At 41.9% G+C, this 18705-nt stretch overlaps 1 protein-coding gene across 1 annotated transcript in view; it reads right to left on the bottom strand.

The window, feature by feature from the left end:
- The window catches only part of ABCA12 (ATP binding cassette subfamily A member 12), a 507999-nt gene extending 500795 nt beyond the window's left edge, over positions 1 to 7204 (bottom strand). Inside the window, exon 1 of the mRNA XM_069225635.1 lies at positions 6784 to 7204. Coding sequence (XP_069081736.1) covers positions 6784 to 6852 — 69 coding nt within the window. The 5' untranslated portion in view covers positions 6853 to 7204. The remainder of the gene's footprint in view (positions 1 to 6783) is intronic.
- Between the last annotated feature and the right edge of the window lie 11501 nt (positions 7205 to 18705).

The raw sequence follows: 18705 nt of genomic DNA, 5'->3' as shown, positions 1-18705 counted from the left end.
CCAAAAGGGTAGACCATGATCCCAACAATTTACAACTCTTCCCAATATTTCAGGCAAAAATTATGTAAGCAACAATGCCACTCCTTGCCCTTAAACCTGCTCCTTAAAAATGTGTGCAGTCTGCAATCCACCTGTAGCCCATTTAGGATATTCAAACAAGCAATTCAGAACTGCACCTCCTGAGGACATGAAATCTACCTGTCTGGTTAAGGAAGTATGCTTCCGAAGTAGATAAAATCGCCTACAGTTTTATGCTGTGTATGCTCACCTCCACCATAAGCTGACTCTCCACGGATGAGCTGTGAAGCAGAAGAGGAGATGAGTCATGGAAGCACATTAAAGCCACCCCTCACCCTAAAAGCTGACATCCTATAATTTCTGATCCCTACGAAACATGTACAAAAAATATCTATTGCCCTGACACCCTTCTCTACCTTCATCAGATTGCCCTCCTCTTCTTCTCCTCTATGCAAATATTTGTGAGGCCTGCACTCTGGGTCCAAAGGTGGTGCATAATGGCTTGACAGTATTGTTGATGGGTATTGTTATTTATCATTAGTGTTGCAGGGTCTTCAGTACTGCATTATGAGAAAAGTTGGCAGCAACTCCTTTTATTGACTTGATATCATTGCTTGGACAAGCAGTCAAAGCTCATGCAATAAAGGTGGCGTGTGTAAGAGCCCAGAAAGGTGCAAAGATTGTATGCATTAAAGGTCAACATGCATATAGATCTATTGCTATGACTAGAGTATGGATTTATGTACAATGAGCCAAATGCGAGACAGTTAAAAACAAATTGAACATTTCTTCACGTATATACTTTGTTATATCTTATTTGAGTATCTTTTATAATACCTAATGTTGTGCTGTAGTTTGATTAATCAAATTTGAATAAACTCAAACTTAAAAAAAAAAAAAAAAATGAACAAAATGAGTCTGTCCCATTTCAACTTGATTGCCCAAAATCAGAGGGAGGTTTGGTGTAAGACCATGTGGGTAATCACTGTGGCCTTGAATAGCGTTCCGCTCTGCATAAGGACCAAATGTAGAAAATCAAAGACTAGGACTAACCTGGTGGGACCACTGCCTGCTCTCAAAAAATATTTTCGCTGCCATTCACAAAGGGGAAGGGGTCCCATAGGCACCCCTTCCCGTTTGCGAATGGGTTAGCACCAGTTTGAAACTGGTGGTAACTGCGATTGTTTTGTGACCGCATTCACGGTCACAAAACAATGCAACAACTAGCTGCGACTCTCAATTCGGAAGGGAACGCCCCTTCCTAATTGCAACTCACAAACCTATTTTAGGATTCTGTAAATAGATTACCAAATCACAAAATAGGCTCTGTACATACCAAAATGTTTTATTCCTGTCGTAAGCAGTTCGATTCTGCGCATCGGGCCGTTTGCAACATGACAAATAGTACGTACATGTGCCCCAAAGAGAATTAGTTCCATTTTGAAATGTGAAGAACTGGCTGACATCCAATCCTGAATTTGTCCTACCATTAATTGTAGCAGAGTTGTAGGATTTTGGTCCATGGCGAATTTGTTTTAATCTTGAGCTATGACCAGCCACCCAATGGGACTCCATGCAAAGATTTGTAATAGCTCTAAGCAGGTAGAAGCCCCTAGCACATCTCGTCCAGTATAAAAATGTGGCCACCACCAACACTTGCCGGGAATTTAATATGCGTGAGTTGTGCAACTGCAAAATCCTAAAACCACCCATAATGTATAGTTAGTCCTTCAAAAACACGATTGATAATTTCAGCCAGAGGAAGTGCTGAGTAGCAAAAGCTGCAGAGATGGTAACTGGGCATGGAACACAGAAAGGTTAAAAGGAGCTGATGCTCGGATAATTGATCTGCAGAACAATATACTAGTAAGTAGGTTCAGGGAAGAAAAGCAGATTTCTAACTGCGAAACGGGTCTCAAGCAGTGCAGCAGTCTCCACTAAATGAGCAAGTTATTTGTTTTCCAAGCTCCTACTTGGGCTGTTTCACCATGTTTTTGGTCACGTGCCTTTTATTGTGTAGTGTTTCTTAATCACGGAATTATATTTGTCCTTCATAAAACTTTGCAACAAAATAAAATGCAGAACGTCAAAGAGAAAGGAAGAATCTTTGTAAACATAGGATTTTACTCGCATTCAGCAGAAAGCTATGGGGAACAAACTGCATCTTTAAGGGCCAAAGAAAACCCCCAGTAGCTGGGGTAAGTGAGGCTCTTTTAGGGTCCGGTGAATTGAGCAATCCAGCCTCGTGCACAGCAGTGAGGAAAGGGCACAACACTTTCTTATGGATGTGCACATGACTTGTTGCTGCAGCTGAAAAATACTCCTCTGTCTTGCTGCACGCCCTGACGTATTGAAATATTTCATGGGTTTCGCATCAAAACTACCTGTAAACTGGTGGATTTTTTAATCTAATTAATTTAAACAATTAGCCTGTCTGGGGAGGACTAGACATGTTTTCTGCACTTGTTCGATACAATATCTTGATGGTATTAAACTATTTTCCAGTGCTGCTCCTAGCGCGCGGCCCAGCTTTGCACTTGAATTGGCAAGTGCCCTATTTTCTCATTTGTCCCCTTCTTCTACATTTTCTGCTTGAATGTAATTGTGGGATAGCCAAAGCTATGACATAGCCTAGGGTTTAATTAATTAAGGATGTATTTATTTTGCAGTTTCATATAATGTGAAAAGACCCAAACGGGGAACAGAGTGCTATACATAAGAACAGTTATGATACATAATAAGCACTGACTGCCTATGCCAAGCTACCAAGGAGGTGAGCAGGGTTTATATTAGGTTTGTGACTACCTTACCCTGACTAGAGTGAGGGTCCCTTCTTGGACAGGGTGCAAACTGACTGCCAACTAGAGATAGATGCCTAAAACGTTATGGGCCTATTTCTTCATTGCTGATGCCTGCCAAAATCTTGGAGAAAGTGCTGAACCAAGCACCTGCGTTTCTGGATAACCATGGTCTTTTGGCTGCATCACAAGCTGACTTTATAAGTGGTCACAGCACAGAATTACCTCTAGTAGCTGCCACAGATGGCATTGGATTAATGTAGATGTCGACGACTCACCTGCTCTTATTTTATGTGATCTCTCTGAGACATTGGATACCATCTGCCATTCTGTAAAAATGGTTAAAGTCTTCTAAACCCACTGAGTTTGATACTCTTGCTATCTCGGTTAAATCAGCAAGGAATTTAGGAATTCAGTTTGAAGATAGACTGACATTTGCTACTAGAGTAGCACAATTTAGATTCAATCTTTCACACTTAATCACTGCGCAATTATGCATTTATTTTTGACATAATACTCAGTGTGTGCCCTAAACTTATTAACGTGTTCAAAACATTAAAACAGATTAATGAAATGTCATCATTGTACAAACTAAGAGATTTATATATGCGTGCACTAATGTTCAGTTGAATTATGTTTACATGTATTCATTATTCACATTTTACAGTTACATCTCAAGTTATATTTGCATATGTAAACATGCACTCCTTCATTAATGTTTTGCATTTATTTTTAAAGTTACACTTTTATGTATAATCATGCATTCAAAGTGCATATTAAATGCTCAGTTAAGTTATCCTGAGTATAGGCCTTGTTCTGAAATGCATTTTGCTTTGTTAAGGTGTTCTTTCTTTCTTTGCAAAGGTTTTATCATGATTCTCTTTAGCTAGAGAAAGAAGTATTGTATGTATTAGACAGCTGAAAGTGCGGCTAAAGAGAAGAATTTGGCAAGGGGTGGAGACTAATGGTGAGAAAAAGCCTCCTATTCATCATTTAATAGGAATGAGAGATGTTCCAGGTTTCAGTTGCTGTCTTAGTTTAGCTGCTCTGGGAAACCTAACGGATGGTGCCAAAGCATATCACAAGTGAGGAATTGATTGGCTCCTGGAGGTGGGAGAAAGATACGAATGTTGCTGAAGCCCCTTTTGTCTTAACTGGTGTTCATACAGCAGTTGGGGTGATTCCCTTTAGACTTTGAGGGGTACAGACTTTTCTGCTTTCCTTTATTTTTGCAAGTGTGAAGCTTCACGCTAAGTACTTATTCCTTTTTCCTTAAGACTTTTCCTGATGTTTTTGCTATGTTGACGCTGTCCTTTACCCTACTAACTCCCAAATTAGAGCTATGATTAGATGACTCCATAGGTATCCGACGTTTAGGGGAGAGAACAGAAGTTTCTTTATGGAACACCTAATCTTTATTCTAGATTTCTGCATTGCTGTGGCTGTTACTATGCTGTACCTTATTCTGCTACGGATGGACCTATTGAGATATTTCAGATTGCAAGCTGTATTGCTGAATCTTTTGAATATATTCCTGTCATATTTATGTACAGGATTGAATATTAACATGAAATAAATCTTTGTTAACTTCATTTGGTGATTCTTGGTCCTTATTGTAGAGTCACATTGGCTTCAGAAGATAGAAATGTATCTTTGATGTTTGCTTTGTTTTAGTGATTTATGTCAACTAACAAAGGTTCATACTACCAATGGGGTAAAATCTTTGATGACTTTACTATGAAATTGCTGTACACCTCCCGGCATGCTCTCACTACTCTGATGAGTCAAGTCACAGCCTTGTGTTTTAACATTGTTAGGCTTCTCAGACAATCTTCCCTTTAGTTCCACTTTCCTCAAGGGAATGTTATCTTAGCTTCTCCCCTCAATTACTGCAATGTCCTATTTTTTAAGCATTAGGCATCTGTCCCAAATAAGTAGTACAAAATACTGTTGCTTGACTGATATTAAACATTCCCAAACATTAGTCCGTTTAAAAAGAAGGGAATAAGCTACACTGGTTTCCTGTAAGAAAACGGGTCATTCTCAAGGTGTTGCTTGTCCCTGGGCCATAAAGCATTACATAATGCCAGTCATGGATTTCTAAGAACTAACGTCCATTGGCACATTCCCAACTGACACCTTCGTAGAGCTGAGGCAAATAATATAATGGTGCCCAAAATATCTCTTAGTCTGGGGGGGGGGCAGATCCTTCTCCAGTGCTACGTCTAAAATTATGGAATACTTCGCCCCTACTCATTAGGGGCCACATGTACAAACCTTTTTTCTCATCGCAAACAGCCCGATTCGAAGAATTAGGTCATTTGTGACAAAAAAAAGCATTTTGCGATGCACAAACCCAAAATTGCAATTCGGTAATCTCTTTACCGAATCGTAAAAAGTGTTTGCGAGTTGCAATTAGGAAGGGGCGTTCTCTTCCTAATTGCGAGTCTCAGTGTGTTGTATGATTGTTTTGCGACTGTGAATGCAGTCACAAAACAATCGCAGTTAGCACCAATTTCAAATTGGTGATAGCCCATTCGCAAACAGGAAGGGGTCCCCATGGGACCGCTTCCCCATTGTGAATGCATGCGAAAATATTTGTTCAGAGCAGTCAGTGGTCCCACGGGCCACTGCCTGCTCTGAAAAAATGAAAAGAAAACTTTTCATTTTTGTTTTTGAAATGCATTCCATTTTCCTTTGAGTAATACGGGCTGCATTTAAAAAAAAAATACTGCTTTATTTAAAAACAGTCACAGACATGGTGGTCTGCTGTCCCCAGCAGGCCACCATCCCTGTGAGAGCTTCTATTTCCTATAGGGTTGCAAATTGCAACCTACCTCATGAATATGAATGAGGTGGGTCATTTGCGACCCCACTGTTAATCCCAAACAGTATGAGTTACACTGTTGTGCATTTGGTATTGTAACTTGCAATTTGCGAATTGCAAAGATTTGCAAGTTGTCAGTCGCAATTCCAACGGGTCGTACATCTGGCCCTAAGTCCTTAGAGTGCCACAAACAATTCAGGAAAGCTTTAAAAACGTCCCTTTATATCCTCGAACCTGGGTCTTGCTGAGGTGATCATCTTGCTCTGTAATGGGTTTGCAGTTAAACAGCGCCAAACTGCCTTAGGAAATATGTAAGTTATTTTTCATTTCATTATATTTCATTTATGTCTGTTGCTCTGAATCAAAGTCGGATGATGAAAAATAGATTTTATTTTCCAAAATGATTGCCAGAGGCCACCATCTGGACCTGCCTGCACAATCTACTACAGTACTTTTTAGGGTCGAGCCTGCGTTGCATGCGCTCGCGAATGCGTATCGCTGCGAGATGCTTTAGTTATTAGAAAAGGGCTCGGAGCCCTGTCGACATCACGTCAGTGTTTTTCATTGGTTTGTGGGCTTGCCTATTAAAATCCGCTTGCTGTCATTAATCGAAGGCATGCACACGTCATGCCTTTTCCGGTGGCTAGCCCTCCTCGAGCACATCGACCAAGTACAGAAAACATGCGAGGCTCGCTGTTTTCTGTCCGGCTCGTGGACTACTTTTTCTCTATTTTACTAGCGCGATTTCGCTTGCAAGAAGTTGAGCGCTTTACACAGCTAATTGCACTTTTTCGGGTTACGTACATAAATACACTTTTGCCGATAGGTGAAAAGTCGGGTTAGGAGTTTACAACGCTATATGCTCTAACATGAGCAAACGCGAGACCCGTTGCATTGCAAATGCTTGTTTAGGAATTATGTTCGAACCTGTTCTCATTGAAATACATTCGAAGATTCACTTGATCAAACATATATTTTTTTTTTAAATCACTTACCGAAAATGAGTGCCAGAGGCCACCGCCTGGACCTGCCTGCACAATCTACTACAGTACTTTCTTAGGAATGATGTTCGAACCTGTTCTCATTGAAATACATTCAAAGATTCACCTGGTCAAACATATTTTTTTTAAACTCACTTACCGGTTGCCTACGGACGCTCAGCCAGTTCTTCCACAGTAGAACACCAAGTTGATGCAAAAAGGAAACCATGATGTCAGCGGAAGAGGCGGGGGTGAAGGGTCGAAAATTTTTAAAAAATCAGAATCCGGGTGGAACTTCCCTCTCGTTTTTAGAAGTGACACCAAGAGAATTTCAGCCGGAAACAAATGTTCACTGGTCGACGTTGGAACTCACCACACGCTGTCCTCAAGACCATAATCATAATTTCCAGTTGAAAATGTCAAAAAGCCATGAAACACGTCTTTTGTATCCTTGAGAATATTCTTGCCCTCTGTGTGGTGGAGGCTGGGAGCAGTAGTTTGGTGCCACGGGTCGCAAAGGGCAGGGGTGCAGGTGAGCTCCCTCTGGCTTCTGTCAAAGAAAGTGAAGCTTTCAAGGAAAGAAGATGCTCTTGGCACCCAAGAACTTCGACAATGGACGGCCCCCTTTTCCTCCACGCAATCACAAAACAGCCTGGACACACCCTGGAACGCGCCTCACCTGTTCAGTAGCAGGTGTCGGATTCGAGACAGAAGCGGACTGAGCTGCGGGGCGCACCCGCTTTTGACAGCCTGTAGGCTGACTGCTGCACTTGAGGCTGGGACTGGTGCTACACAGAGAGCGCTAGACAAGGGAGAACAGCTAAAACCTAGATGCGCTGCTATTCCTGAGGGGTCTGAGGAGGACAGAAAACGGAATCCTGAAATTTCATGACACAAGATCTAAAATTACCCAAGTCAAAGTTACTCCTGTTGTTTACCTTAGAAACAAGAGTGTCTGAGGCGGCCTCAGGCATTCGTGTTAAAGACAGATACATGCACTCCCTCCTATCAGAAATAATCTGTGCTCGTCCTGAAGACAGACACTTGCACTCCCTCCTATCAGAAATAATCTGTTGTTTCATCGCCGTCAACCTGTAAAACAGTGGCAATGTGCTCTACTTCTAAACAAAATTGTCAGCTAAGGGTCGCCAGGACTCTGCAATATTCTCGTCCAATGTCTAGTATTATTTTTGAAACTTTCGACCTTGTCTCCAGTTTTTCCCTTACTTTTTAACGTCCTTGCTGTTCAGCCCACGTTTGTATGTTTAATCGTGCTGTTTTCGCCATTTTAGACCTGTGCATTCTCAGACATTTCGATGGAAACTTTCCTGTGGGTATTCAATAGCCCCCTCATCATAACTCCCCCACCACACACACACCTTCCTGCCGAACATATATGGAAACTGCCAGCTTCAAGTAAAGAGATCTGCCCTTTTCTCTGTCACTACAAAAACATTAGCAGACGAGCTACCCATACGCGCTAGCCAGCCTATTGGAGTTAAGAAGCTGCGCTCTGGCTTGCTTGTTGTAAGCAGGGAAACTCAGCAGACTTAGCGCCAGTGTGGCCATTCCCAATGGGGTCCAAATTGAGATCTACCTCATGAATATTTATGAGGTAGGTAATTTGCAAGGCATTGAGATTCGCAAAGTGTCATTGACACTGTTGTACATCAGGTTTTGTGACTCCAATTTTCGAATTGCAAAACCTGATATTTGTACACATGACCCTTAATTACACCGACTACTTCGATTCTCATTAGGGGATGCCAGTCAGCAAAACCTGCTAGGCTATACTAAGCCGGATATTGAGGTTGAATGAATGAGCCAGCAGTTATTTCTTTCACAGAGCAGAGAATACACGCATACGTCACCCAAACTAATGATTGCTTCTCACGTGTTGATCCTCGAATCTACCCTACTAGATATGTGAGTCCACGTTTTCTGTTCTGCACACTAGCCGGCTTGCTGGTTTGCCGTTGTCAGACTCCGGTTGGCCAGAGGAACGAAGCTGTTTGGGTACACGCACACTTCAAGAGGACAAACCGGCTTTTCAAGAGTAGAGGGAAATCTCCAAGTTACGTCATAACAGAGGCCTAAGTTAATTAGTCCCACACAACAAGTGTCATCAGCTTTTCCGGGCATCTGAAAACTGGCTTAACAATGTAGCGCGGAATGCGATCTAGCAGGAGATCACCAAGCGCTGCAGGGCAATGATTGTCCACACTCAAAGATCCAGGAAGTGCCAGAACGGAGGATCTCCAGCGTTGGGCAAGGCTAAAGGTTAAAAATGTGCTATCTTGCCATCGCAAAACTTCGTATCCCAGGCAGCTGCCAGTGCAAAAGAGGGCAGTCAGAACAGCTTGCTCAAACCTACACGATCAGCTGGAGGCCCACAAGCAGAAGCAATGCGGTGTTATAAGTAAGCCTTAAAAAAAACATGCAATCGTTTATGTGCGGGTTGAGTTTCATAGTGTCATGTCTCGCGTTTAATTTGTTTAATTCCATGTTGCCAGTGTTATATATTGTCATTTATAAAGTGTAGTTGATTGACTCACTTATTTTATTATTTGTATCATATACAGTTTTATTTTTGGTAAATAATTTTAACTTGCGTATTTTTTGGCACACATGATTTAAAAAAAATAATATTTCAGTTTTTCAAAAACTATAGCTCAGCATAGGGCCTTGCATTTTACAATTATCTACTTTGTTTTGTTAAATGCATATAACAAATATAATACAGGTAAATTCTACTATCCAACACTCATCACAGGCAGTGTGTAACACACATTTTTGACTGAATATGTATAAAATAGGCATTGCCATATTAAGCACATACAAGGTACACCTACAAGTATCGACCATCACATGTCCACACATTACCAATTCATGTTGAATCACTCAAAAAGCTCTTGATCTTTAAATCATGCAAACAGAAAGGTACATGTCCTACCTTTTATTTACATAGCACCCTGCCTGTAGGGTTACTTAGGGTCTACCTTAGGGGTGACTTATAATTAATAAAAGGGAAGTTTAAGGCTTGGCAAGTAGTTTTAAAAGCCACGTCGAAGAGGCAGTAAACAGCACAGATAGGTCTGAGACTGGTTTGAAAGGCTGCTTAAGTGGGTGGCATGATCCTTGCTGCTGGCCTACTAGTAGCATTTGAAATACAGGTCCTGGGTATATGGTATACAACTTTACAAGGGGCTTACTGGTAATTCAAATATGCCAGTCAACAATGTCATCGTGTTTAGGGGAGAAGCACAAGCACGTTAGCTCTAGTCAGCAGTGGTAATGTGCTCACAGTCCTAAGGCCAACAAAAAGAATCAGCAAAAATGAGAGGCAAAAAGTTTGGGGAAAGACCACTCTACCGGTGACGGACTAACACGTGTCCCCCCATCTGAAAGTGGGGAGAGCTACCCAACCTCTAAGGTTTTCTCATCATTAAGGCGGACAAACCTGGACAGACCATCAGCATTGGCATGGTCTACTCCTGGTCTGTGTTCCACGCTGGAGCCCATACCCTGTAGGGAAATGGACCACCTCAACAATTTTGGATTCTCACCCCTCATTTGCATGAGTCCCCTGACAGGCCTCAGGTCAATCTGAATCAGGAAGTGAGTGCCAAACAGGTATGACCTCAACTTCTTCAGCACCCAGGCCACAGCAAAAGCTTCACTCACAATAGCACTGAACCTCTGTTTCCTGGGGAGTAAACTTCTGGAGATGAAGGCTAAATATTGGTCTAGACCCTCCTCATTATTTTGGGATAGTAATGCCATATGCCATGCTCTGAGGCATCTGTCTGAATGACAAACCCCGGGAGATGTCATGGGCCTTGAGAACAGGGGCTGTGCACATGGCTTGCTTCCTGGAGTCAAATGCAGTTTGACATGCCTCTGTCCAAATCACATTCCTGGGCTGTTTCTTCGAAGTCAGCACAGTCAAGGGGGCAGGAAAGGCACCATATCCCTTGACAAACCTACTCGAATCCCAGTGAGGTCAAAGAATGGTGTGACCTCAGTCTGGGTTTTGGGGGGCTGCCAGGCCATGACGGTGTCTATCTTGGCCTGAAGGGGTTGCACCTCCCCCCTGTCCACCAGGTGTCCCAAGTACACCACAGACCCCTGCCCTATCTGACACTTCTTGCCTTGATAGTCAGGTCTGCCAGTACCAGGACGACCCGAAGAACTTCCTGGAGGTGAAAAAGGTGGTCTTTTCACCTGCTACTGAAGAGAACAATGTAATCGAGATAAGCACCAGAGAAGGGCTCCATACCAGGAAGGACCTGTTTCACCACCCTCTGAAAGGTGACAGGAACTTAATTCAAAGGGCATCACTCTAAACTGATAATGGTCCTCTGGAGTGGACAACAATGACTTCTCCTTTGCTCCTTCTGAAAGAACGATCTGCCAGTACCTTGATGTATGATCAAAGGTACTGAGATATTGTGCAACAGCTAACCAATCAATCAGCTCATCAGCATAGGGGATGTGGCAAGCATCAGTCACAGTTACAGAATTTAGCTGTCTGTATTCCACAAAGGACCTCATTTTAGGGGTGGTGCACGGTGAGGTGGCTTTTGCCATGAGAACCACAGGACTGGCCAAGGACTACTGGGGGATTCCCAGTATTTTGGACCTTTAGCTTTAATGTTGGCTGTTAGAAATGGGGTCTCTCTTTGGCAGTCAGTTTACACCCTGTACAAGTAGGGACCCTCCCTCTAGTCAGGGTAAAGGAGTCACACTCCTAAGCTAACCACTGCTCACCTCCTTGGTAGCTTGGCACACACAGTCAGGCTTACCTCAGGAGCAAAGTGTTAACATTTGTACCCACACACAGGAACACAGTGAAAACACTACAAATGGACACCATATCAGTTTAGAAAAATAGGCAATATTTATCTAAGTAAAACAAGACCAAAACACCAAAAATCCAACATACGCAAGCAAAGATATGATTTCTTATAAATGAAATCCCAATAAAGTGCTTAGAAACACAAAAGTTCCAACTGGAGCTATCACAGCGTTGGTGTCGGAGTTGTTCCCCAATAGTCTGATGCCACTCGTGTGGGTTCCTTACTGCTCTCAGGGAGGTGAGGCTTTGGTTCCTTACTGCGAGGCAGGGGAGATGAGGTGTTGGCTCCTTCCTGTTGCAGGGGAGATGATGCAGCGTCGATGGCGAGCAATCCAGCGGGGCCGGTGATTCCGGCGGGTCAAGACATGATGGAGTGACCTCTCGGGGTTTCAGTCACACCATAGGACCACAGGCTTCGCGGCTGAGTCAGGTGTCACGGACTTCGGTGACACGGCACTCGGAAGCGGCTTCGGGCCAGCAGCATCAGGTCTGCAGCATTGCTCACAATCGTTGCACTTCACTGGGGACCAAAGCTTCGGGTGCAGGTAGCGGCGCAGAGTCGGGCAGTAGCTCCGGTTCTGGAGCTGTCTGGAGTTGTTGTACCTGGTTCCTCTTATTTTTAGGCCAATTTTCACTCTCAAGGGCCCAGAGACTAGAGTGGGCACCATCTGACAAGTCAGGGTCCTCAGCAAGAGAAACCAGAGGCTGGCATGTGAAGTCCTTGATGTCCCTGAGACTTCTTAACAGGAGGCAAACTCAGTCCAAGCCCTTGGAGAAACTTCACAAGCAGGAAACACAGCAAAGTCTAGTCTTTGTCCTCTCCAAAGCAGAAGCAGCAACTGCAGACCAACCCAGCAAAACACACACAGCAAGGAAGCAGTACACCTCCTCACAGCTCTTCTACTTCGCAGAGTCTCCTCTTGATCCAGAAGCATTCCAAAGTTGTGGGGTCAGCAGTCCAATACATATACTCATCTCTGCATTTGGAGTAGGCAAAATTCAAAGGAAATTCTTTGTAGTACACAAGACCCTACCTTTCGTGCCCTGGTCCCAGACACACTGTAGTGGGTTGGAGACTGACACTTTGTGTAAGGACAGTCACAGCCCTATTCAGGTCGAGTGTCAGCACCTCCCCTCCCACCACTCTAGCCCAGGAAGACCCATCAGGATATGCAGAACACACCTCAACTCCATTTGTATGACTGTCTAGAGTGAATTCACAATCAGCCCAACTGTCATCCTGACCCAGACGTGTATTCAGCAACCAGGCAGAGGCACAGAATGGTTAAGAAAGAAAATACCCACTTTCTAAAAGTGGCATTTTCAAACTTACAATCTAAAAAACAACTTCACAAAAAGGTGTATTTTTAAATTGTGAGCTCTGAGGCCACACACTTCATATCTCTATCTGTTCCCAAGGGGAAATTACACTTAAAATATAGTTCAAGGTAATCCCCATGTGAACCCATGGAAGAGATAAGCCATGCAACTGTGAAAACCACCGTTAGCAGTATGTCACTATCAGGACACGTAAAACACACCAGTACTAGTCCTACCTTTTAAATACACTGGGAACTGGAGGTGCTGCCTGTGCCACATCCCTCAGGTTGGATGGTAATGTCAGACTCCTCTGTGCCAGCTTGCATAATGATTGACTCGCCATCCTCATCATCATCCTCCTCCATGATTCTAAGACTTTCTGAAAATGTTATTTTCCCTTGCTTTTCCTGGTGTCTCCCGGACTCTGCCAGGGTCCACTCCATGTCCTTATCATCGTCATCAGAAGTGGTGCTTAGAGAAGATGGTGGAGTAGTACCTTTCCTTTTTCTTGCAGGAGATCTGGGAGCCATTGACTCTTAAAGAGGAGGTTCTTGCTCGGCAGGAAGCTCGACCTCCTGTTCTGCTCCAACTTCAGGAAGATCTACTATTGCTGGCTGCGGATGCTGTCCACTTTGCTCTTTTACCTGAAATGATTGGGTACTACTTTGCGAAAGGAACAAATCAAATTCAACATCACTGCTCGTTGGCGTTGCCATGATTCGAGTGACTGCCTCACTGACAGACATGATCTTGAGCTTAGGTTGGGGTGATGCTGTTGATGTGGTAGTTCTGCACGCAGGTCACTCCCCAGAGGCCAGTGTGGCAGGTACATGTCTCCCGTAAAAGGTTGCAGTTGGCACACCACTTGCGGAAAGTTGCTTCTTTTTCTTACTGTTACCTTTCTTGGGAGCCATCTTAAGTCTATGTTGGCAGTGGCACTAAGACCCACAAGCGGAAGAGTTTGGAGGACCAAAGTAACTCTAAGGCCTTCTGTCTGGCAGTACTGCTGGTGATGTAGGGTCTCTTCTCTTGTGCACCTAAAAACAACCAAGCAGGAAAAACATGTAGTTAGTGAAATGTGGCATTGTTTCAGGTTGAAATAGTACAGAAAAATGCAATATTAGTATGGTTGGCTACTTATGCAATAAATACCAATTTAATTAAATATGGTAAAGTCAAACCACAGCACCACACCATAACAAAAATTACAGCACGACATGGAGATCTAGCTCTTTGCTTTATCTCCATCTGTTTTAAATGAAATACCTGAGGTAGTCAGGGAGAGGTGCATGGGTAAATGGATTAATCATTTAAAAAACCTATAGCGGCAAGGTGCTCCAGGGGAAATGGAATAATCATTAACAAAATGAATTATGCTGCTGATTTGTATGCAGTGCTCCGCGGCCAGGGTGGCCTTGAGAAAATGAAATTATACCTAAAGAAACCGAATGTTGTAGTGCAGCTGTGTGTCTTTGGTGGATGGATGGATGGAGGAATGGATGGATGTGGATGGATCAAGGCAAAATACAGAACTAAATACATTAAAAAAAAAAAAAAAGGAAAACGAAAACATTAAAATTAAAATAAAAAAGAAAATTAAAAATCAAAATTTAAAATTTAAATTAAAAAGAAATGAAAAAATATATACAAAATCAAAAAATTAATATATACATATGTATAAAAAATATAAGAATAACAATTGAAAAATGAAATAAAAAAATAGAATGAAAATTAAAATAGAAACTTTAACAACAAATGATCAATTATTAATGATATTTGTACATAAGCTTATAGCAAAGACACACTGGCTGCATGCACTAAGTGGCTGCCAGCCAGCCACATGGTTAAACAACAAGGGGCAAAGAGGCAAGGCAAACAGAGGATACTTGGAAGCCTCTGGCAAAGACACACTGGCTGCATGCACAAAACGGCTGCCAGCCAGCCACATGGTTAAACAACAGCAGGAAGGAGCAAGGAGGTATGGCAAACAAAGGACACATGGAAGTCTATGGCAAGGGACACTGGCAGAATGGACAACATGGCTGCCAGCCAGCCACATGGTCAAACAACAACACCAAGGAGCAAGGAGGCACAGGGAACAAAGCACACATGCAAACCTATGGACAGAAAATGCCCCTGGCCCCACTGCACGGAAAACAAAGAGAAATGGTGGACGATGACAAACACACACACACTGGCCATAAGGAGACATGACCAACATTAATTTAGCATTGCAAAACATAAAAAATTAACTGAGCTATAAAAATTTCACAACTGACATCCTCCTATACTATCAACTATTACCCCAAAACATATACACTTTTTGCAAAAAAAAAAAATGCAACCAATAGCCAACATTTTAATTAATCCAATGCCATCCCTGCCCTAAACAAAGTTTTGAAAACATTTACCACTGAAACATTTATTTCATACACTGATGACTACCAGTGTTGGCTCCTATTGGACATATGGCCCTCTGGAAATCTAAGCCACATGCTAAAATAATACACATGATCAAACAACAACAACAATAAGCAAGGAGGCAAAGGGAACAAAGAACACATGCAAGCCTATGGCAAAGGGATACTGGCTACATGCACAAAATGGCTGCCAGACTCATGGTCAAACAACAACAAGGAGCAAGGAGAACAAAGAAGAACACATACAAGCCTACAGCAAAGGGACATAGTGGCCGCCAGCCACCCGGTCAAACAACAACTGCAAACAAGGAGGCATGGGGAACAAAGAACATATGCATGCCTATGGCAAAAGGACACTGGCTGGACAGACAAAGTAGCTGCCAGTCACATGGTCAAACAACAACTGTGATTAAGGATGCATGGAGAACAAAGAACACATGCAAGCCTATGGACAGAAAATGCCCCAGGGCACACTGCACGAAGAACAAAGAGAAATGGTGGACAATGACAAACACACACACGCAGGTGGTGGCAACACTTAAGAAAAGTGACCAACATTAATTCAGCAATTAAAATTAACTGAGCTATAAAAAATTCACAACTCACATCCTCCTATAGTATCAACTATTATCCTATAACATATACACTTTTTGCAAAAAAAACATAAAATGCAAACAATAGCCAACATTTTTAATTAATCCAGTTGCCATCCCTGCCCTCAATAATATTTAAAAAAATATACCACAGAAACATTTATTTCATACACTGATGACTACGAGTGCTGGCTTCTATTGCCTAGATGCCCCTTGGAAATCTGGGCTATATACTAAAATAATACTGCAAATAATACAAACATGTAAAAAATGTACTGAGCTGTGAAACTATTTTCCTTTACAAAATGTGAAAAATCAATGAAATGCAAAAGAAATAATAACTAGGCCTATATTATAACTCCAGGCCACCCACCACTATAAAATGTAAAAATCTAATCAAAGTACAAATAAATAATGGAGCATCCACAAGCAAACAAACAACACCTTTATACAATAGTTTTTGAACTTGTGTGATTCAACAAAAATGAAAGTCCTTAAATCCAAATGTATATCCAGGAGACAAAGAGAGTGATCCTTTCACCTTGATATCCAAATGAAAAGTTACCTAGAGATAGACAAAACACTGGGGGAGCCTGCTGGACAGGAATAGGAAGTTGGAGTCTCAACGCACTTTCTGTTTGAAAAACAAAAAGCTTCTCAATCTGAAAAACAAACTGCAGGGTCCATTGGAGAAGAAAATCTGGCCAAAAATCTCTTTTAGACTAGATTTATAGTAAATAATCTCTTATTGACTAGATTTAGTGGCATCTGGAGTATCTCCAGAAATGAGTTCACGAGCAGCAGTTTTGGTCATTGTCACAGCCGAAAGCAGTGCAAGCGAATGCAAAGTCTTGCGCGTGCTCACTAGCGGCCAGGGAGTATCATGGTGCTCGCGAGAGAGTATCAAAACTAAATCTTGTGAGCGTAAACAAACTCTGCTCTGTGCTGGAATGCGTAATTCAGGAACTGTGCTGCTCCGTGTAGCGCGAAGTGCCTGAATTCCACAAACTCCACCAGCGGAGCAAAGTTCCACACCCGGGCCTAAATAATAGCACCTTCACTATATGATGCTACCTGTCCAAAGCAGCATTTCCCTCTCTTCAAACCAACTGCATCATCTATTCCACTCTTAGAATATACTCTAGGAAACACCAAAACAAGATAACATGATCTAACCTAATTACGTAGCAAATTGAAATAAGCAATCTTATCACACACATAATATATTCCTCTAAGAATCTGCTCTTCAAAAATACCATTTATACTACAACTTCTTTCACACTCACCCTTTCATCCATTTTCAATTGTACTCATTTTCAAAGGTTCACGGCGCAATACACATTTCATCCTTTTTCTCATGTTTCATTCTTGATCTTTGATGTAGTAATGACAATCTAAAAACTTCATCAGCTCTATTCCTTTCTCATATCTTTGTTCTATTTCTCCAAACTCTAACAATCTTCACTATTGCGCTCATTATATTCTTTAACAAATTCACATTCCTCTTTACTTGAACTGCACACATACTCCTAGTTAGTTATTTTAATTTCCTGCTTATTTTGTGCAGTTGTTTTAAACAATTTGCCATATGTAAGACCCTTGTAAGCACCTTTATCTTCAGAGATAGGTAAAGCTTTGAAATCCAGCAGACCAGGAGACAAAAACGAATTTTTGTTAAAATACTAACAAAGAAATAGCACAATAAGCTGTAAGAGATTGGAAGTTGTAAATAGATAGCACCTACACCTGCAGAGTGAAGAAAAGTACAAACATAGCAATCTTTAACATCAAGTATTTGAATATATTAACTCACTATATTAGTGTAAATGTTAGCATGGAACACACTAACTAAGCTTTCTTCGTGTGTCAATATGTTATGTTTCACTTGATTATGTACAGTAGGTAAATCAGTCTTTGGGGAGCCAATCCCAAAGGAGAAAGCAGGTGTAACAACAATCTAACTAAAATGATTAGTATAATTAATAGTGCAATCAAACTTATATTTTTATATCATTTGCTGTATGCCATTTTCTATTGGGACTAAAAGCAAAGGTTATTGCAAAACTCCAAAAAGTTAACATTTTTCTTTTAAATAATAACAAACATTCCTTCTTTTCTTCTCATTTGAAAATAAGTAATCAAAAGTCCAAACAAACTATAAAAAGAAAGTGTTCTTTCTTTCTCAATATTGTTGTCAGTTCATGCTCTCATATATTTTGTTCATTGTTCATTTTTGTCTTCTTTTATACTATGGATGAAAGTTCTCACACTTGAGTTTTATCTTTAACAGTATCTTCAAACTTTACAGGATGGTTCTTCATCTTCCTCTGATTCACTTTCAGGTTCATTTTCAAATGCGTGCTGGTAATAATTTATTGAACAATAGATCTCTGGTTTAGACCTTTCTTCTTTCTTAGACATTTTAGTTGAATATACCCATTCTGGTGATGCATTCTCAAATTTACAAGTCTGGGAATGCGTCAAATTCCTATGCTACCTCAGGGGTGGCGTAAGAGTGACGCAACAGGGAAAATTCCTTTATTTCTCCTCATTTTTTTCCTCTTTCCATGTGTGCTGCAGCACACATACAAAGAGGAAAACACCTCTTGTGATTGTTTTGTGCAGGAAGGTATCCCTTCCTGCACAATAACAGTCATCCCCACAATGCAGGCACCCTTGCACCATGGTGCAAGAGTGCCTGCGTTGGTGCTGGACAGCAATTTGTGCCTCTGCGTATGGGGGAGGACAGAAATGCACCTGTCTTGTTGACACAATGCATTTCTGCCCTTTGCCAGTGGTGTAGGGCAGCGCAGAAAGGCACCGGCAGGGCCACCCTGTGACACAGGCCTCGTAAATGAGGCCTTATGTTTTCCCACCTTCATTTCCATTAG

This window comes from Pleurodeles waltl, chromosome 3_1 (genome assembly GCF_031143425.1).
Source record: "Pleurodeles waltl isolate 20211129_DDA chromosome 3_1, aPleWal1.hap1.20221129, whole genome shotgun sequence".
Classification (NCBI taxonomy): Eukaryota; Metazoa; Chordata; class Amphibia; order Caudata; family Salamandridae; genus Pleurodeles; species Pleurodeles waltl.
The sequence above is the reverse complement of the archived record's forward strand: the minus strand, read 5'-3'. Positions and strand labels throughout refer to the sequence as shown.